The 22,697-nt window shown below is 39.4% G+C and overlaps 1 protein-coding gene across 8 annotated transcripts in view; it reads right to left on the reverse strand.

The window, feature by feature from the left end:
• Positions 1-776: 776 nt before the first annotated feature.
• The window catches only part of LOC146449417 (protein Wnt-4-like), a 46,746-nt gene continuing 24,825 nt past the window's right edge, over positions 777-22,697 (reverse strand). For 6 of the 8 annotated variants that reach the window (XM_085101924.1, XM_085101921.1, XM_085101917.1 and 3 more), the window contains 5 exons: positions 16,778-16,927; positions 16,390-16,619; positions 14,828-15,120; positions 2,308-3,023; positions 777-2,135 (listed from right to left, as the gene is read on the reverse strand). In XM_085101924.1, coding sequence (XP_084958050.1) covers positions 2,559-3,023; positions 14,828-15,120; positions 16,390-16,619; positions 16,778-16,857 — 1,068 coding nt within the window. In that variant the 5' untranslated portion in view covers positions 16,858-16,927 and the 3' untranslated portion in view covers positions 777-2,135; positions 2,308-2,558. Of the gene's footprint in view, positions 2,136-2,276; positions 3,024-14,827; positions 15,121-16,389; positions 16,620-16,777; positions 16,928-17,156; positions 17,278-22,697 lie in introns of those variants that run through there. The other 2 variants (XM_085101922.1, XM_085101919.1) reach the window with 2 other exon arrangements.

Consider the following 22,697-nt stretch of genomic DNA (forward strand, 5'->3'; position numbering starts at 1 on the left):
CTCAGTGATATTTATGCCTAGTCTCCTCTGCTGTAGTCTTGCTCGCAGCCGTTTTTAGTGTCGTCATGCAACGCTTCTGGGAGGAGTGTTGCGTGACGACACTTAAAACGGCTGCGAGGGAGACTAACCTCTGCTGGAAATTGAAAAAAGACGAAAATTGGGACTCTCCACCCCAGTGCTTCTCTTCTTCCTTATTCTATCTCCAGGCCCCTCCAAACCCCATCTTACCGAGAATTGCGTGCGAAAAGAGGCTAAGATTTTGCGTGTTTAAGGACGGTGCCTACTTTTGTTACTGCCCAAACGTTCTGTGCATTTCAATATACTCGGTTTCCTATGGGTGGTGCCTACTAATACAGCGATATTTGTGCACGGTTTAAAACTATGGGGAGAAAGCAGAACTTAGCAAGTGCTCTTGGTATCCAAAACGAAAATTGGGGGTAGCCATGCATTTTTCAGAGATTATAAAGCCTCAGTTTGAAAAAAAACAACAACAACAACAACGCTAGACATTCCTTTATATTCTTCAACTTTTTAGAATTATAATTGCTTAATAATCTCTGAAAAATGCTTGGTTACCCCCAATTTTCTTTTTGGATTCCAATAGCACTTGCTAAGATCTGCTTTTCCCGCATATATAGTCATAAACCGCGAAAAAATACTTCTGTATTAGTAGGCACCGTCCTTAAGCAAGGTTTTGCATTGTCTTGTAGCTCCAACCACTGTCTTGCCAACCAAAATCCCCAAGTAAGGCTAACAAGTAATGACTCCTCGTGCAATTGACAGTTCATCTTTATTTGCGACTGCAACCATGTATATCATACAAAAGTGTAAATAACTGTGTCTCAATAAATAAATATTTATAAAGTTTTAAGTGAGCTAAAACTCGTGGAACTCTATAATTACCTTTTCTCATGCTGAAACATTGAAATCGCGAAGATTCCGGTCTATATTTAGTAACACAAATAACATTTACCAAGAGCATTTACTCAGAGATTAAAACCGAATGTTTTCGAGGAGCGTCCGAAATAGTACGAACAAACCCGAGCAGTTCCGAAAACTGCCTCGTCAACATAGCGCCTTAAGTAGTAGTACTACATCATGAAGAAACGTAGTAAATTTTCAGTACAAGAAAAGAAAGGGGCCGAAACAATTTTATCCGTGAATGCTTCTTTCTGCCCCTGGCAATTGTACCAATCATTTAGCCTTAATAGTTATATAGCAGCTTAACAACTAAATTACACACCAAACCGCGTTCAACTTCGTTAACAAGACAGAATTTCATAAACATGATACACTAGGCTGTCAGAAGTGAGCCATTCACATAAAAACGTTAAAACGGGATAACGAAATTGAATTACATTAAACTAGATCACTGTGTGGTTATAACATGCAATCAATAACGGATTCCGCGCAGGCTTTCGTACATTTGTTGTACAGCCAATGGTGCCTCGCTCGCACGCGTTTTCCCGCGCTTGACGCCAGTTGCATGCATTTGCTTCGAGTTCTGATTGGTTCATTGTGTTGTTTACGTTTGTTTTGATTAGTTAAAGTGATTGCTTTGGTTTTGAATCTATGAACTCAGCTGAAACCCGGTGGATATTGCTGCTATGTAATAGAAATTGGAGTAACAAAGAAACGCAGAGCACTTTTGGTATAAACAGCAGCAATAAATCGATCAGCTAAAAAGACAAGAAAAATTACTTTATGACCAAATTGTATCACAGTAAGTAACTACAACTAATCTATGTTCAATGTATGTACAGTCCTCTGTACCGATGAATGTATCAGTATATATATCCCTTAAGCTTGGTGTACCTTTAAACACCTGAGAGACGTGACAATGTCCTTCTGGCAGGAACGACTCAAACTTGGTAAGCTGTTCTCTTTAACCAGATTGGTGTGCCTGTTGTCGTTTCAGAGTTCCTCTTCGTCGGTAATTTCTTTAGCGTGGAGAGTCTGTGCACATCTTAGTAGGGTAATTCTTTTTGTGACAATATCACTGAAGTTTGGTTTGTCTCATTGTGAGCTCTATTACATCTTTTCTCGGAAATGTGGTCATCGCCATTTTTTCGCAATGGAAAACGTTCTTCCTCGAAACAGTTTCTTAACGTGTACAATAGACCATTTCCGAGTTGCTGTGAACCTCATTATGAAAGCGAGGCTAAGTGCAAAACTTTTCATATGAAAATTAGTTTTGTTTGCATATGAATGAAAACTAATTTTCATAACAAAAACTTTGCACTTAGCCTCGCTTTCATAATGAGGTTCAAAGCAACTCGGAAATGGTCTATTAAGGAGACTACAAACTCTGTACAGAAGTAGTATTCAATTGTGAATAACAACTCCGAAAACATTTTAGTGAGTCCAAGAAATATGTTGCAGGTGAACTATTCTAATATTTTTACAACTGCCCCATCTGCGATCCTCTCAACACGTTCTAGTTGTTTCTGGATACTTTCAATCCAATTATGCCACCTTCTTCATATCCTTGAATTTCGTAAAGATTTTCATCTCTCAACGTTCCTCTCGCTGTGTGTCGCTCGTCTCTGTTCGTGGGTTTAATTACACCTGCTAACCGAAATTTTTCTCTTGCATTTCTTGCACTTCACATAACAGCACCAAACGTACTCACACTGACAACGTTCCTCAATTTCCTGCTCGACTGTATTATGTCCCCGACCGCAGCACATGTACCCACAGCTGCCCTTCCCTGTTGTAGCAGGATTGCACTCGCGTCCCGCGGTTCCCAACGTCCCGCGGGATACGCTTTTCCTGCAATAGTTCGGAGACGGGTCTAGGGCGATGAGATCCCGCGGAGTGTAACGTTTTCCTCGCCTAGGCCTCAGCATCTGCTTATTACCGTGCTTTACTTTGCTGACCACGTTGATGATATTGTCATACTTTTTCTTGAGGAGCACGGCCACGTCTTTGAATTCGCTTAAGCGTCGGAAACACGTTTTGGTTGAGCACGAACCGGAAACCCCGTGACATCTGCAAACAACCGCCATTTTATCTCGAACAGCCTGAAATCAAAGAGACAAGGGACGGTCAAGAAACAATAACTTAATACAATAAAGTACAGTTACAGTTTATTGGACAAGTAATGGACGTTGAGGGGCTACCCGTTGTAAGAAGCGAACTGCACTGTTTACAACGTCTTACATGTTTGATCGAGAGGACAAAAGAACGAACAACAGAACAATGTCCCCAGCTCTAAAAAACAATGCAGCTGCAGGTTATCAGGGTCCACTGAAAATAGAGCTTTTGAGAGGTGCAGGTTTACTGCTTTCTTATCCAGTGTCATTGCATTAGGCTCGTGGTGTAAATCGATAGATGGAATTCTGAACTAGGACTTTTCAACTGAAAATTTAGTTTTGACCACGATTTCAATGACAGCTGCCAGCACTAGACAGCTGTAGAGTAATAATTTCCCGTGTCCTACTCGGTTACTGTGTAACATGCTATACACGGTCGCTCTAAGTTTTGAGTTGGTAGATGAAATCGTCAGTGGTTGCCTTTTGAGACATATGAGATCAAGATGTTCATCTGGGGTTAGTTAATATAATAAAACTTTTAAACGTACAGAATGAAGTAAATGGGCCTGAACCCTTGTTCAGAAGTGTAGCTTCGAAATATTTTAAATGCTTTCGTGTAGCTATTGTTCCCGGGGGATAACTCCGAAAAAAATTGGGTAGGGGTGTGCGGCCCGCTTCCCAAAACCCTTACCCTATTTATGACCAAAATCTGCGATTTTCCCTACCCTATTTCTGACCTGAAGTAGCTTCTTCTAAAAAAAAATCGAACCCAGGACTAGAGTGCAAAAATCTATACCCTATTTATTACCAAAATGGCGGCAAAATGGCTAAAAGCGATACCCTATTTATGACCAAAACAGCCGAAAAACCATACCCTTTGGCGCCGCACATAGCTATATAGCCCATATAAGGGAGTGCCCCCCTCCCCCGGGCAATTGTTGTCGTGGAACAGACACTAAGAAGAATAAGTCAGACTTAAAGCCTCCATATTATCATTTCAAATCTTAAAATCTTCCGACAAAACGACGACATATAAATTGAATACGTGTTAATAAATCTGAGTGACGTGAGTATCTGTAGTGCACACTTTTCAACAGGAATTTCAAGGGCTTAACCTTCGTTCTGTCTTAAATTAAAGGATTATTCGAGACTCGTCATGGAATTTATGGTATCCTCAGCTGTGTGTTTCTTATTAACCTTTCACACTGAGCATGAAAAAGAAAGTCTCTGTGATTCAAGTCGGAATGGCCATATTTTGGATTTCATTTACAGGCTCTAACTTTAGAAACACTTTATACAGCAAAATAAACAACACCACAAGAGAGTACTGCTCAGTAGCTTTCATTTGAATGGTGACAAGTCAGGATTTCATCCACAGACTCAAAATTTAGAATCACCTTGTACAGCACAATAAACAGCACCACAGGAAAGTACTGCTCTGTGGCTTTCATTTGAATGGTCGCAATATAGAATTTTATCCACAGACTCAAAAGGGAGTTTTGCACAGTGTATGACCACGCGGGAAAAGCGGGTCTCAGCACGGGCTGAAAGAAATTTGGGGCGGGGGGGGGGGGGGGGGAGGGGTTACCACGCATTTTTCAGAGATAATTAAACAAAAATAATTCTAAACAACATACTAGTTATGCAATGCTTTCTCGTGGTATACCGTGAAATATCCCACGAGTGACTTGATATTTCACATGGAGGAACTATTAGAATGATCAGGATTTCACCAACAGAATTTAAATTTACCACCAATTTCTACAGAATGATAAAAGGACCACGGGAAAGTACTGTTCAATAGCTTTGGAATGATCATGTGCATGTAAGGATTTCATCCACAGACTCAAAGCCAGAATCACGGCATAGTAAACAGCACCACAGGAAAGTGCTGCTTAGTAACTTTCATTCGAATGGGCACACTTTCGGATTTCATCCACAGACTCAAAAGTCACAACCACCTTGTACAGCATAGTAAACAGCACCACAGGAAAGTGCTGCTCAGTAACTTTCATTTGAATGGGCACACTTCAGGATTTCATCCACAGACTCAAAAGTCACAACCACCTTGTACAGCATAATAATCAGCTCCACAGGAAAGTGCTGCTCAGTAGCTTTCATTTGAATGGGCACACTTTAGGATTTCATCCACAGACTCAAAAGTCACAACCACCTTGTACAGCATAATAAACAGTACCACAGGAAAGTACTGCTCAGTGGCTTTCATTTGAATGATCACAATATAGGATTTTATCCACAGAATCAAACATTAGAACCACCTTGTACATTATACTAAACAGCACCAAAGGAAAGTACCGCAGAAGACTTTTCATCTAAATGGCCACACCTTAGGATTTTATCCACAGTCTCATATAAAAAAGTAAGAGGGGTAAAAGGTGTTTTTTTTTTTAACCTAGACATATAACTTGAGTCCACAGTCATGTCCTAATGGGGAATCTTCAAACATGACGATTCATCTACCATTCTTGTAATCTAGCATCATGGAATTTTTACCTCGAAATTCCTATGAGATAAAGTTTTATTCTAAGCGTAGAATTTGACCTTGACTGAGCCATGGCCAGCTGAGTACAAAGTAAAACGGATTTCCTCTGCATTAAAAAGTAACTTATATTGATTGAATTTCTTGCAGCAGCTCAATTACCTGCTGCAGACATTTTCCACTGCTTTTAGTATAATCTCTAACAAGCCTCTTTAATGTGCGAAAACTCCACACGACCCTCTTATGACAGCTATAAGAAGCGTTAATCTGTAGATAATTGGTTTACTTTCTTTAATTTTGTTAATTAGAATTTCTTCTGATGAGTCGTTCGTTATCTCACGCTCATATTGGCTTCATTGCGTCGACGAAGGAGACACTTCGTAATCGAGTCGTCCCAACACTGTCCATCATGCCCAGCGCGCGTGTTCCTTGGCGCAAAAAAAACGAGAAAATATGTCGGTGCAAAATCGCACCGTAACAATAGCATAGTGAATATGACAGTCCATCATGCCCAGCGCGTTTCGTACCCAGTGCCTACCGCTGTAAATGTTCCTGAGCGCGAGTAATCGAGAAAAGAAGTTGTATATCGAATAGGATTGATATAAAAATAGATATAATATTGTTTTGAAAAAAAAACACACACACACACAAGCGCACGCGCGCGTTTCGGGTATATAACCCTTTCTCAGTGTGGAGAAAACCGCTTTTCGTACTTAGAACCTACCTCTGTGCACATGCATGTTATTAAGCGCGAGAAATCGAGAAAAGAGGTTGTGTATCGGATGTGATTGTTATAAAAATAACTATCAAAAGGTGTCAAAAATGGTTTTAAAAAACATAGACGTTTCTTCAATGTGGTCATGTCATTCATCTCCGAGGAACTTTTCTTTCACCGTTCATTATAAAACCGTCACAATAGCATCTTGACGTCCCGCGCGCGTTTCGTACGGTTCCTCGTGGTTTCGCTGCGAAAAGTACAAGACAAGGTAAGATCCTTTTCTTTCAGAAATATCCGCCGCATCCTTGGTAGGATGCCCTATAAACACCTGGGACTGGTAGCATAAAACGTTTCTAACGGCTGTTGACAATTGTTCCCAGACAATAACCTAATGTTTTGCAACTATACTTACAGGTTCCTGTAATCTTAACATGATTAATGCAACCCAGTAGGGTGCCTAAGGGCCTAAGTCAACGCACTATAATCTTCGATTACTACTAGTAATAATTCCTAATCCAAAAATCAGCTAGCACGATGATGGCGCCAATGCTGTACCCAGAAGAGAATCAAAAATTTCACTGAATTCTGATTTCTTTTTTCTTAAGCAATTTGCTGTTCAGAAGATACAAAGGATTCGATATAAAAAAAGAGAATCCGCGGCCAACAATGACATTTTAGTGTAACATTAATCAGTAGCATTTGGAATTGATTAACCTTTTGAGTCTCACGAACGCTGAATTTCAAAAAGGGGAAAAAATTCTGAAGACTTTTTTCTAAATATTAAAAAATGAATTGTACGATAGGGAAGTACAGCTAAATGTTTTGTTTTTTTTTTCATTTGAATAGCCACACTTAGGAATTTTATTCACAGAATCAGAAGTTAGAATTACAAGTTTGAGTTAGAGGGTTAAATAGCATATGATAAATACTTAAGAGGATCGAAATTTAAGTGTTGAAACATGAATGGGTAAATCAAAATCTTGAAACACTTGCCATTAACCTCTCCAGTTTAAGTGACTGTTCTTTTTGGTGCAGTGCCTTAATGTTTCCCTTTGTACTTTGTACAGTTCGGTTTATTTGAAATGACTCTACGTTGCTGGCGTTCGCTTTGTACTAGTAGTCGATCTTGATTCATTAGATAAACCAACAACGGAAAATACATACTGCTCGAAGAGCCAGTTTCAATTCAGATGCAGCTTACGGCAGGGATATTTTGCAGAATGCCGACCGCCGGCCTAACGTCGCATTTTACGCCTTCTACATCAGTATAGGGTTAAGCAACGAACGGTATTATTTAGGTCTAAGCACTTCTCTATACTATTTAGTATTTAGGGTTAAGCACTGGTTATGCAGACAGTTAGCTTTTAGTTGTTGGAATGGCAGACATTTGACATTATAGGACTTCTATGGCTTCAGCGTTCTGCAAAATACCCCTGCCGTACAGCTTACTAATCTGAACGACTCACATACAATATGTCTCTAACGTCTGAGAAGGATTGGATGCGTCCATGATTCAAATAGAAAGGCAACAACCAGACCTTTCTTATAGTGCTGTGGTTTTTTAAAGTATAAACCTAACATTCAAATGCGAATCGAGGTGATAAGGTATAAGTATAATGAAAGTATGATGCAGGAAATCAACGTTACTCGAGTAGGGATATTCATGCTTAATCCCGAGTTTGCTTGTGAACTAAACAGTAAACCATGTTTCATAAAGTTGAGCTCATGGGTTGTATAGCATGGAATTTTATACGATAAAATCAGGAAAATCATAAGAGGGGAGACAAGAGAGGAAGTGACAAAGTCTGAAAAATTGTTTCCTAGTAAACCGAAAAAGGTAATGCCTAGCAAAGATCTCTAGCGCGTTTAATAAATTTAAAGATAACGAATGACCACAGGAATTTAAGGTTATATGTTCAAATATCGGAGCAACGATACAAAAGGAAAAGGTAATCTGACAAAGAAGTCAAAACAATGTCTTGCAACTGGTTACTATCGCAAACATTGAGCTCAAACAAGCCCGTCACTCCTCCATTAGTCAATCTTCATCACAATCAAACCTGTTTATATAAGATGGTTTCCTTTTGGAGATAAGACGAACAATGAGGTGAACGGGTGGTATACTTTGTGGGAGACCAATTTGACAAGCTTTTTTTTCCATTCTTTTCAAAGACCAATGCAAAACGCACATCCTTCGCCGCTTTAAACCCCCCACCCTGTAGTTTTCTCAAACATCAACACGTGCTTTTGGTTATCTCTGTCTTCCAGATGACAAAGACATTTCTATTTTAGTCCCTCAATACATGTCTCAATCGACTCCCAATGATGGTCATTAAAGCACCTTTTGTCCGGCTGCGTGTTTATTTTATTAGTTTTAATTTGAATAGACTATTTATCAAATTGTGGTAAAACACGACCAGTTGTCGGACATTTTGATCCATTTACATCTCAGCGATGTACTACGTTGTGTATGCTATATTTATGAGTGTTTTACCCTAAGAATTATGGGTAAATATACCAGCCACCATCTTTTTCGGTACCGTGGATTGAGCGGCGGGTCACGTGAAACATTTTGGGAAACACCGGACACTTCTTGGAAAGGTATTAAACCCATCCAATTAATTCTGTTACAACAAAAGCCTGGAAACAAGGTCACACCTATGGCACTCACTTATTTACGAGACAAAACGTTTCGACTAGAAACTGGTACTGGAGGTAATATTACTTAACAAAGTCGACGTGATACTATTTATGTGTCTCTAATTATGTCCATTTCTACCGTGATGTAGAAATCGTTTGGTTAGGTTGTTTAGTTCTATTTTGACCGTACAACCAAAGGAAGGCGGTCGAATGGAAAATACATTCCTAGTAAAGTTGAACTGGCAGAAACGCTACGAAAACACAAGACGTTCCAAATTTTCACTTGGACAAAACTATTAAACGATGGAGAAAAAAAACGTTTTCCCAATAACATTTCACTACATGGATTTACACTTGAACATTCCATCCACCTACTGCGAAAAAGCTACAACCATCTCAGTCTACAACAGTAATACAATATGGCTGGCTCCGCGAGCGGGCAAGATGAGTCAAATCCTGCGCTGTGATTGGCTACCCGAGCGGGCAAGATGGAGCTATCTTGCCCGCTCGGGATTACCCGTTGCCCGTCCGCTTGGCATCGAAAGTTTAATCCCAACAACAATGCGGGTTTTCTTCGGTTTTTCTCGTTGTTTTGGGGGAAAACGCTCACTAAAAAGTTCGGTTAACTCTCAACATTTACGTAAAGGAAAGGAAAGAGAATGGAATCGTCCTGGTGCAGTGAAAACTTTGTTTCAGCCACAATGAATGTGAGTTGAATCGGTGAGTTGCTCTGCGTGTAGTATTTTAGATAGAATTGATTTTGAAAAACTTATTGTCTCAAGTCGAGTGCCGAATTGATAAGTTCTCTAGGTTTGCAATAACTGTATTTAAATCATAGCGTAGTGGAAGTTGCGGTTAGTATTTAGAGCAGTTCAGAAAAGTATTTTTTTTTAAGTTCGCCGAAGAAGCTCACGTTTTTAATTTAGGCGCGTCTTGCTGGTTGTAAACAACAAAATCTTGTCAAAGTTTCGCCCAGTTTTCTGATTTAACTGCTCTTTTTTTCGGCTTATGTTTGCATATAATCTCAAAATCTATTGTTTCATTCAAGAATTAATGATTGGAAGCCGAAAACTGTGTAAAAATTTTTATTATTTACGCTACCGCGCGATCGGCTGAAAATGGCGAATTTGCCGCATTCTATTCAAATCTTCCCGCTCTTGCGAAAATCTAAATTTTTTGTTCTCAATAATTGCATACTCCCTTAAAGCCATTATAAAGTTAGAGCCCTAAGATAATTTAGGATTCCTTGTTTTCCACGATTACATGCTAATCCAAAAATGCACTGAAAATAAATCTTGCACCGGCCGGCTATGAAGAATTTCTTTCCGAGTAGAGCAGTTTCATGTCGTGTTTTGTTTTGTTGTTCTAGTTTTAACTTGATGGTAAAGCCATATAATAAATCCTTTATTGGCCAAGCTTGTTCGGTCAAGATGGCTGGAAATTGGCCTCGTTCTCTTTTTGCGTTTTTGGACCTCGACTTCGTCTCGGTCCATAAAAACGCAAAAAAAGAACTTGGCCAATATCCAGCCATCTTGACCTCACGCTTGGTCAATAACGCATATTTAGAAAGTACTGCCCAGTAACTTTCCTTTGACTGGTCACACTTTAGGATTTCATTCCAGACTCATAAGTTGGAACCACTTTGTCATAGTAGGCAGCACCACTGGAAAGTGCTGCTTACCAGCTTTCATTTGACTATTCATACCTTGGGATTTCATGCACAGTTATAACAAAGTGAGAAACACAATGATTAAGGGCTGGACTCTACGAGAGACGTAACTTAGCTGCCACTTTTCCAGCCCACGCAAGCTCTGTAACGTTATTTTCCGTGAGAATTTTATCTTTATCTGAATGGCAAACTGCAATCATATAGAAGCCGACAAACCACTTGAAAGTTCAAAATTATCTCGGTCGGTGTGCGATTTCTTGAAGCACGTGGGTCGTGGGACGAGGGTCACTCCGCATTGACTAAGCCAAGTAAAGACGGCTGTGTTTTTGGAAGCTGGCTATTAGACAAAGTGTTTAATAAACGGTTGACCCTTCCAAACTAGAGCTCGGAGGTAAAGATCACTCAAATCAGTTTTAGAGGGATGACGTGTGGAGAAAATGCTGATCATCAGCACAGTGTGCAAACAAAACAAAAAAATTCTTACCAAACAATTTTTTTCTGCAACCAAAGTTCGTTTTCCAATTTTCACATTAAAAACATTTTACGAAGTTTTAATGAATGTGTACAAAACCACGCAAGTGTCACCTTAGGCGAACCACTCCTTTTTCGGCAATACTAGACTAAGTAAAAAAAAATAAACTTTACGAATGTAGGCCCCAAACATTCCTTTTCCATCTTGGTCTAACACAGAAGGTTCACCCATACAAAATACACCTATGTTGCCATAGCGATAATGTTTTGAATTTAAAGTGGTATTGCCAACGCGTTGATAACGGGCTAAACCTGTTAAGAGGCCCAAACAGCTTAGACCACCAAAGACAAAAGCGGATCGAGCAAATGCAATAACATGTACACTATTTCAGTGCTTCCTACCCGAGCAAAAATTCCTTCATGACTACGTTTGTGGCACGCAACCTTTGTGGTAAATCCGTAGGCAGCACTTGGCAAGGTTTCAAGAGCTAAAGGTAGAGAGATGTAAGGCAGACTTTTCATGATGGCTACATCCTTTGAACATCTCCCTAATCACTCTGATTAGCTCCTTTTTTTACGCAACTTTCAGTCTGTCCATCGTCGGATCTAATTCTGGAGAACTACACGCTGGCTTATCCTTTACAATCTCTTGTTACTGTGTCTACAGTGTTGTCGCAAACGCCGTAGGTAATTTTATCAAAGCGGATATTAAAATTTGCTGTGTTTTCATTGAGTTTGCGGGAGGTCAATAACTTTCAGTTTATTTACTCCGCGGTCAAAAGGTTTGCAAACAAGTAGCAATGTTTACCGCAAATAAACACCACGCTGGTTACTAAGATGCCTGAAAAAGTAAAGCCGACAAAAGTCCCCTGAGTAAAAGCAAAATATCCAATTAAAAGTTGATCCAAAACTGTGGGTTTTCTTGTTTTGAATCAGTTTGAAATATTTACTTTCAAGTCGGAGAATGCAAAAACTGCCAAAAGCTGATCAACTCGCATAATCTCATCTCATATACATAAAGCAAGTCCCCTTCAATATTTCATAACACGAGAATCGCAATTTTGCAGTTTGGGTTTAACCTTACTTTAGTCTGATGCTAAAAATCCAGCCCCTTCAGATCAATCAGAAAGAGCCGGTTGCAGCATTTTTGGTGAAGGGGTAGCATATCTTTCAACCAAAGTAAGAGAAGGCGTATAGTAAGTGCTCTTATCCGGTCTTAGTTTAAAAGGTTCGGCTCGGCTGTTCAAGATGATAACGAAATAGAGGGTTATAAAGGCATGCAATCGATGATATGATATTTTATTTTACTGCACAAAGGTCCGCTTGTTTTCACTAATCATAGCCAATAAATGGAGAATTTTTGTTTCCAAAGTAAACAACCCAAATGGTTTATTTTTATAATCTTCTGCGGGGTTAACGTCTAAATAGCATTCATTAAACTCACCACAACAATCATAAGAAAGTAGAATCCAGTCTGAAACTTATAATTCTTCAGATAATGTACACTGAATTGCATGATGTATGCCACTGAGACCCACTGTGCGAAAATAATCAGAACCACGATTTTCTCCGCGTATGTCAAGTTGAGGCATGCGGTGTGGCAGATTATGATATGGAATACTACAATAGGCGTTTTGCTTTCCTCGATAGCCTATCTAAGTTACGATCTCTGCTAGTCAGGGGCAGCCAAGCTCAGTGCAAGGCGTGTAACTTCTCGAAAACGAAGATACGTTTCTGGTTGAATGTGTTTTCCTCGTTGATTGTGTGAACCAATTCAACGGAGATTTGATCTCCTTTTCACCTAAAATAACATAGATAATTTTAAAATTGTTAAACCGCTATTCGTGGTAATGAGAGATACCTGTATATCCCCCTTCATTTCATAACACGATATGGTATGCGCACGTGATTGTCATGTCACGTTCATTTCAGATTTAAGTGCCTTTTGTAGATTGCAATAGCTGTCTGCTTCACCGAATAGCTAAGAATAGAGTCGATGGTAGCCATGTTCCTCGAAATTGTAACCATTTTAATTCCAAGGGGAGGCCAAAATTCACATTAAATTACATTATTTACATTTTGTACAATTCTCCTTGAAAACATTTGCACATTTTTTTGTTGGGATGATCCTGTCTTCCAATCAAATGACCTGCCTACTTAAATTTGTTACCAAAAAGTCAAGAGAAGATAAAAAGCTAATCACTACCGGAGCATTAAAGGGTTAAATATAGAAAAAGGTTGTGCATACTTTTGCGCTGGAAACACGTCCACTATGAAAAGAAAGAGGATTTGCTTCCAAATCGGAAGTGTCCTCTCGAGTCACAAAATGAGATTATCGAGCTAAATTATACTCCCAAAGAGATAATTTAACTTCTTTACAGCGAGGAATTATCACATACACAGGTTAAAACAGGGAAATATTAGCTCTTTCGCTGCTAAATTCGACTTGTGACTCAAGCAGTGCTATTGGAAGTTTTGAGTACTGTAAGGGTTATTCATTCATGTGATCGAGTCTAAGGGTCACCATTCAAATAGCCGCTTTTGAGCAATGCTTGCCTGGAACTTCATGTGGCGCTGTTTATTATGCTCAGCAAATTAAAATGTGATTATAAACTCACGAGAGCTATTACGTTACTTTCCTGTTTATGCTGTTTATCATGCCGTACAAGGAAGTTTTAACTTTAAGGTCTGTGGGTGAAATACTCAAGTGCGGCACAATCAAATGAAAGCAACCGAGCAGTACTTTTCTGTGGTTCTGTTTATTTTTCTGTGCAATGAAGTTTTAACTTTTGAGTCTGTGGATGAAATCCTAAAGTGTGACCATTCAAATGAAAGCTACTGCTCAGTACTTTCCTGTGGTGCTGTTTGTTATACTGTACAAGGTGGTTCTTATTTTTAAGTCTGTTGATGAACTCCTCAAGTGTGACCATTCAAATGAAAGCTACTGAGCAGTACTTTCCTGTGGTGCTGTTTATTATGCTGTACAAGGTGGTTCTAACTTTTGAGTCTGTGGATGAAATCCTAAGGTGGGACCATTCAAATGAAAGCTACTGAGCAGTACTTTCCTCTGGTGCTGTTTATTATGCTGTACGAGGTGGTTCTAACTTTTGAGTCTGTGGATGAAATCCTAAGGTGGGACCATTCAAATGAAAGCTACTGAGCAGTACTTTCCTGCGGTGCTGTTTATTATGCTGTACAAGGTGGTTCTAACTTTTGAGTCTGTGGATGAAATCCTCAAGTGTAACCATTCAAATGAAAGCTACTGCTCAGTACTTTCCTGTGGTGCTGTTTTTTATGCTGTACAAGGTGGTTCTAGCTTTTGAGTCTGTGGATGAAATCCTAAAGTGTAACCATTCAAATGAAAGCTACTGCTCAGTACTTTCCTGTGGTGCTGTTTTTTATGCTGTACGAGGTGGTTCTAACTTTTGAGGCTGTGGAAAAAATCTTTCAGTACTGTGATTATTCAAATGAAAGCCACTGAGCAGTACTTTCCTGTGGTTGTGTTTATCATGCTGTACAAGGTGGTTCTAACTTTTGAGTCTTTCAATGAAATCCTAAATTGTTCCCTATTCAAATGAAAGCCACTGAGCAGCACTTTCCTGTGGTGCTGTTTGTTAAGCTATGCAAGGTGGTTCTAATTATTGAGTTTTTAGATAAAACCCTTGGGATGTGACGATTCAAATGAAAGCTCTGGAGCACTACTTCTCAGTGTTACATCAGTTACTTCCGGTTGGGGATTTAGATGGCCGCTCGATCTTTAAGACTGAGTCCAGTACTGAATAAGACAGCCTTACCGTTCGTCCAGCTTCGTTATTATGCAGATTCATCAGCGCCCTGCTAGTTGCAGTTGGTTCTTGTCCTTTCATACGCTTTTTCTCAACAGCATCTGTAAATTTTTTGCTGAATCTAACGCCGTACGCGATGTTATCACTGCACCCACCCCACAGCCAATTCTTATTTTCCAGTTTCATCTTAGGTGTCCTGCCACAACCACAGACTTCCAGTCTACCAATACTGCAGGCTTGAGTCACGCTGTAGGCAACCGCAGCTGAAGCAAGCGAATACGCAAAGGCTGATTCCTTTGTTCCTGTGTAAACAAACAAAAGAGTTTGTGAATTAACATCACTTTAATTACTGATTATCTCGAGTGTCTGCATTCTATATTATTAGTTTGTTTACTTAGCAGTCATTTGCGCCTACCGCCGCAAAAACATTTGCTTTTCTGGAAAAAAATGTTTTAAGGGTGTAAGGCGATCTGTTCTAAAATAAGAAAAATAGTTTTTCAGATGGACAGAGAAAATTTCAAAACCTACGTGGAATTCGCCTGCCTCCGATCCACGGTGAAATTGAGGTGCATACCCCCGGAAACATCCTTTCTTTTATGTTATAGCTAACAATATACTTTCATAAGAATCAGTTCCAATTTAATTTCCTGTGTAAGCCCAAGGTCACCTTTCTAACCAAAGCTTTCCTAAACAATTTAAGGGCGCAAAATCAGGTCAAAACAAAACGTTTCGCATATGGACATATGCTCTTCCTGATATAGCCTCCCAGAAGCGAGCGACAAGGAAGGGTTTGAGTGCGGTTTTAGCGCCAAAATGTGAAAACAGAAGATTGGTCCCTAGAGCACGTATACGTCACGGCGATTAAGGGGATGAAATATTTTAGGACTGATTAGTCTGCGGAACGACAAGGTGGCTTGGGTAATTCAAAGCTCATAAATGCCCCACATGTTTCAAGTCAACCAGTGTTTTCTAGCGAACGCAAACTTTTTAACAGCAGCCTTAACAATTTTAAATTTTGAACTTAGGCATGATGTCGAATGGACTTATTCGTCTGGTTTTGGAAAAGAAATAATCATTTCAGAAAAATGTGACTTCCGACAGCAAGGTTAAACTTTCAAACAAAAGCCAAACAATTCTTGATGACCGCAACAAAAGATCTACAACTGACAATCGTCAATTAAACGAATCGTATAGTAGATTAAAAAAATATTTGCCGTGGAATATAAGTATCATTTCCTCTCGCTTACAGATCTCGATTCCTGTGTTTCGTTCTGTCGAAAGAGGAGTCAAATTTTTTCTGGGTTTGATTATTATTTTTTCATAACTTCGAAACCGAGATTATAGATAACGACAAGGTGGTAGGGATTCGGTTTCTCGCCCCCAGCGATTTCGAGTACAACAGCGTACAATTCAGAAACGATTTCAAATAATCATATGTCAGCTCGAAAGAGTATATTGACCCTCCGTATGGCCAATTTAGATAAATCATTCTCAAGAAATAAACTATAATTCGTGAAATATCATACAAGATTCAGCTAAAATAAGAAAAGAATATTTGAAAGATGTCTTACCTCTCTTTAGATCGTTGTAGAACGAGGGAGCTCTTGAGATGGTGGAGCAGTTCCAACGTCTGTTTTTGAGCTGTGACTGACACTCTGCTCTTGTCATTTCGACTGCTTCAGAGACATATTTCATAACAGAAAGACTTCGTCTACAAATTTTATATTGGTCACCAGAGAATCCATGAATTTTACTGCAATCGGTCCGATTCCAGTAGTTCTCTGAAGACATCTTGATAGCGCTGCGAGAGAAGAACAGTAAAAACACTTTTAATCAGAGGTACTCCACGTTGCTCGCATCAAAACAAGCAGATTTTTGCTATGTATCGCAGCTTAACAAATGAATACACAAAATCAAAAGGGTCATTAGACGCCCAAAAAAGCAATCCGCCATACTCACAGCCAGCGTATTCCCTGTATTCTCTGTACGATGAAGCAAAGAGTGAGCAAGATCGCGGTGGTGCGAAACAGAACTTGCATAGCGTCGTTGTTGACCGTCCGTTCGTGCAAATAGCAAACTGATTAATATAGGTTGAGATTACTTGTGGACCTGCCAAATAACAGAGCACAAGTATAAATAGGGTAAGCTAATTAATAACAGAGTCGACCTTTCCGTATCAAATGATAAAAAAAAATTTCCAGCTATGTCTACCCGACTTGGGTTACACTGTGTCGTGCAAATATATTTATGACCCATGCCAAGTGTCAAAAATGGCTGCTATAAAACACAAACGCGTTGTAGAAATCTACTGATATTAATCAAACGCAAATAGGCACACCTTGTAAACGAACAATTAGTCACGAATCACAACTGACCAGTGATGGCTCACTAGTCAGAGAGTTGCTTTTTATCGCGAAGTGCTGCTGTCGTCTGGTCGGACACGCCGCGCGTCAAACCCTTTATAGCTAAAGTTGTACGAGTAATTAATACGCTTTCAAGTTCCTCTCCGCCCCGCCCTACCGAGTGTAAGAAGGCTCCGGTTTTAAACTGCTTTCAACGGCCTTGCCTTTGGTTGTTATAGTTTCCGCTGGGGGGACGGTTAGGGGCAGCTGTTAATCCTTGAGAATCAGTGATGTGGCACGCACTTATATGCCACCTACACTGAAGAAACGGATTCACCCACCAGAACACGATCAGGAAAGAGACCTATCCGTCAAAACTACGCTTCTCGTCTTTTGCGGTTGTCTGAAAAATTACTATTTTAACATGAACGTGAAAACGCCTTTCCGTCCTTATACACCGGCTTTGTTCCAATCTGTGTGCACACCAAGACCGTGAAGCAGCGCGCGTTTTTGTTCAGTCTACTGTACCTATGCATGTATTGCCTTACAATCGTGACACTTTATTGTCAGCTAAAATGACGTTATTTTGTAATTCAACCATACTGCGCTGCGCTGGGATATAAATAATTTTTATTTCTCAAATGACACAAACACACTGTGAAACTCAATGTATAGAGAGGACGAGATTAAGAACAAACGGATTTTGTTTCTTGAGGCCAGCATGCATGACACGATGCGACTCATTGTCACCTTGTGCCATGAGGTGAGAGCAAATTGTTCGTGTGAGACTCAACGACTTTGAAGCACGGGTTTACTTACTTAAGAAGTTGTTAATTGGAAACAAATTAAACCACTCATCAGCTGTGAAACACTACTGTGCTGGTAATATAACCGCAAAACACACAAGCTGTGACCTACTGATTGAGCCATTTCTGTCGACAGAAGAAGATCTTAAAATAGCTTTAGTATAGTATGATCCAAGGGTGAACTGAAGACACAAACACACCGTGGGCAGTGTGGAGAGTTTTCAAGAAGTGGATAGTTGATAACAGATTGTTTCACAGAGACACCGCTCTGAAGTCCCGAGGTAATGGAACGATTCGTTGATGAAAGGAACAGAGATTATCCTTTCATTGTGGTGAAAACACTGCAAACACACGTCGTGTGGGGCAGTGTGGGAAGTTTACTCTTCAATCCTCAAAATCAAAAATGCGTCTGATTCTCTTCACTGTTCTTAATATATTTCTTTGGTTACTAGTTAGGGGAATTTGATTAAATTTGAAGACACTTTCATCTTAAGTGATCTTTTCCTTCCTTTTTTTTTCTCGTGAACTGTATGTTTCACCAAGTTTCGCCACAAAGTTTAACCAAATGTTGAAAGGAAAAAATAGACACCAGTCATTACTGGGATTCAAGGATGTTAAATGCGCCACTTGTGAGCGGTGTGTTACCACATCAAAGTTGTGTACATAACATACTGAGATTGTACTCAAGATCGCACAGTTTTCGGCCTTCCAGCTAAGCAAAGAGAGCTTAAAAGTCGGAAGTAGAAAACGGATTAATCGTCTAGGATTTCTACTTGAAAAAAAATCAAAAACTGAACCTAAGCACCACAGTGAAGTGTTGTTAGATAGCATTCAATGATCTCTTCTTTTAGCTCAAAGTGAAGAGAAGTCAGAGCTACTCATCCCGAAGTAAGGAAAAACTAATGCTAATAGTAGTGTCGTGTGGTTTTTGAGTACTTTTGTTAAAAATGGTGAAATAAGACCTTCCCTTAGCTACAAAATAATTCTAGAACAATGAGAGGAAAGAAATCAACTCGATTCGTGAAAGAAACAACTCTTGATCTGTTCTAGCGTATTTTGGAAACAAAAATGCGTGAACTTGAAAAACTTTAGCCCAGCATTTTTCAAGTTTCAATCCATTCCGACCTACTCTGTCTCTGGCCAGCGGCAGTAATCGACAGTTCTATTGCACTGGGGTGATAATTTATAGCAAAAATAGACAATTTTTTTTTCTTTTTGGTCTCTGTTGACAGACAAACATTTTTGGGTTTTGAAATGACATCAAATTTGCGTGACACTTTCCTTTAAAAGGCCAGTTTGCCGCAAAATTTAAAAAAACAAGCGGCTTCTCGTCTTAGTTTAGATGCGTCTAATTGAAAAGTAGTTAAGAGGAGGGATTTTATTTATGTAAAGCCTTACATCCTACTTTTGCAGATGTCACGACATTTATATGAAACCAGAAATAACATTCTTTGACTTGATTATCGAGTCAATGAGCGAATATTGTTGCTATTTGCTTGTTAACAATGTTTTGATTTGTTCTATTGGAGTATCTCGAATGACGTGATTGATCAGTTCTGAGCGAGTGCGGTGTTTAACTTGGCAATGTTTTCTTTCTCCAATCGTTCATTCTAATTTGCTTTCATTTGAAGTACACGTCTCAAGATAAACTTCCCTCTTGTGGTATTAGTACATTGCTAATCAGCACAGCCATCAAAAGATTTCCTATTAATCTGTGCTTAAAATAACCATGCTGTTTTTGAAAAACAATCCCGCCACTTTTTTGGCGCTCTTTATATACCTTGTTTTTGCTCCGTCTGCTAAAAATTGTGCTTCACTCCCTAAATATAACTTTTGGCACTGAGGTTAAAGTCATGCTGTTTGAGGACAGAAGGGATCAAAACTGAAATTGCAGAACAATGCAAAACAAACACGAGAAAACCTCAGAGCCGGATGTCATAAGGATTAGAACAGACTGTGAAAAGCATCAAGCTTGATATCTGCTCAGTGGTAAGACAGGCTGGATGGCGTTTAGATATTGCAATACACTACGGAGAACAAATCTTTGACTGTGACCATTCAAATTAAAGTGTTTGAGCCATATTGCTCCTTGTGAAGCCGTTCATAACATTTTTCTTAAGGTGGCTCCAAAAAATTTCACTCCGCTTAATACTGAATTTTTAACAGTACGCAATTGTCGTAGTTTAGATTATCATCCACGGACTTGAATGTTATGTACCATGAACTGCTATGCATAACCGGCTGATAATAACTGAACAGTTCTGCACAAAGCACTGCCTTGTACCTTTTACTTGACAAGTTTGAATTGGTTGCACTCTCAGGATTTCAATAGTCAGAAGGACGTTTCGCGGCCCACTAACTAAACAGCTTTAATTGTAGGATTTCAGCCACAGACTCAAAAGTTAGAGTGGGAAGCCTCGGAACGTTTCATTTGAAACAGCCATAGATTCAAAATAGCCACTTTCATTGTACGGCGTAATCAACAGCACAACAGACAGGCACTGTTGAGTGTTCAGCAGCTTTCTCGGCTTTTAAAAGCTTGCTCTTGAAGATTTCTCTCTGTTAGAGCCACCTTGCTCGGCAAAAGCAACAGTACAACAGGAAAATACAGCCTTAACTTTCACTTTTAAGAGCTTTTAACGATAACATACCAAGCCGGCTAAAAATAAAGGGACCTACCCTGTTGAAGATTGCAATCAATCGAAGTTAATTCAAGTCTACAAACCGATTTCAAGCCCCGATAACCAAGTGCGGAAGGTTTGAAGTTCCAAAGTATGGCTCCACTTGTCTATCAGCGTAAGCTGACTTCGGAATTTCTTCGGCACATTCCTAGCTTCCTGAAGAGATCACGCTTCCAAACTATTCTTGTTCAGTGTTTTCAAAGAAAGGAAGACTGAGTCACTATTTCGTTGGTTATGAGTTTGGATACACTGTCGTTAGAGTTAACAGCTACGGTAACAGGGAAACAAGAAAAGGAATTGCAAGAAAACTTAACCAAGTTGATAAGTAGCACGATATGAGCGAAATCTTGCGATTTCCAAAAACAACTGTGACAAGCAACTGGACCAGGAAATAATTCATTATGCCAATTCCGGTTAAACTCCGCTAGATAGGAATGTCTGAATGCAAACCTATTTACATACGTTATTTACACAGGATATGTTGAACGCAAACCTATCTACGTATGTTATTCATACGGGAAATATCTGACCGTAACCCTATTGGATCCCATTTGTCTCGACTCACATGGTCTTATATCATCTCGTACGTTACGCCGTTCGGCCAAGGGACATTAAAAAACCTACGACTTTTACAGGAGCTCTCAGTGCTGTGGTGTTGTCATTAGCTCGTAGTCCCAACATGTACGTGTCTGTTTCTGAGGCATCATTTAATATACATAACCTCAAGTTCCCTTCAGGATGCCTAAAGTTCATTCACGGTATCTTATTGTGTAAGTTACGCGGTCTCAACAAACCACTAGCCTCTTGACGAAGGCGACGAAGGCGGAATGTCTCTACTTGGAACATAATGATTTCATTTAGGTCATAATTTGGGACGTGCTTCCAGAAATAACGTTTACAATAATAGTCCTTTCACTGTTTATTTTTGGCGGCAATATTAAATATACAATTTCCTTTAAAAGTACATTACCTTGTGTTTTGTGGTCAATATATTGTTTTTGCCAAACCAAGCCCGATTACAAGTTCGAGCAAATAAACCCACACAATGTTAAGACGGAGTTCTTTTTTGGGATGTTTTTAGATAAGAATAATTCTCAAGAACGAGTTTCATTTGAATCAGTGGTCACACTTCAGGAAAGTACTGCTCAATAGCCGCTTTCATTTTAATGGTCACACTTTGGGATTTCTTCCACAAACAAAGTCAGAACCCCATTACATGACTCAAGATTTGAGAATGATCGGAAATTATCAATTCACACGCGATATAATAAAGCCTCTAAAATAATGAAGTAACCACGTGGAACCAGCCAGTTTAAAAAAGAATATTTTCAAGTAGATACATTGTCTGCAGAACGCTTTTACAAATTCAACGAGCCGCCATTTTACATATTCCTGAGCTTTTTGAGAAATTCTTCTATGTTTCTAGAGAACATATTTTTTAACTGTTACTAATGACAGACTATATACAGCTCCGTCACAACGTTAGCCTCGGCAAAAGGGGGCGTTTGGGCGAAACGCCCGCCTGGCGGCGATGAGTGGGCGGATTCTTCGAAACCAATACTTAATAATTTGGAAGCTCAATAATTTTTTTCTCAGTTTAAAATCTTTGGTTTAATCGACAAAGTTTTACTTAACACGACGAAATCGCACGTTTAAGTTCAGAACGACACCAGCCGAGAGACGCCTATTATAAGCTGACGGCTTTATGTGCTCCAACACCCGGCAAATGTAACGCATAATCTTTGTATTTTGCAGACATTTTTTTCTTTCAATCTCGCCATGTGTAATCAAAATTAAACCAGAGCCTGATGTAGCGATGTATCGTAACCAAGTTAGTGTCGGAATAGGCCAAATAACGTCACAATTAACTAACTTCAGTTAGAAATTATATATATAAAAAAGAATTTTTCCACAAAAAGAGAAGATTACCCTCATGGAATGTTATCGCGGGATGTTATGACCCTCGACGTTCATTTACATGGAAAACCCGGAAATTCCAGTCGGAAAATCAAATGGTACGCATCACTCCATTTAGAGTACTTCTGAAATT

This window comes from Pavona decussata, unplaced genomic scaffold, assembly GCF_977016875.1.
Source record: "Pavona decussata unplaced genomic scaffold, jaPavDecu1.1 SCAFFOLD_602, whole genome shotgun sequence".
Taxonomy (NCBI): Eukaryota; Metazoa; Cnidaria; class Anthozoa; order Scleractinia; family Agariciidae; genus Pavona; species Pavona decussata.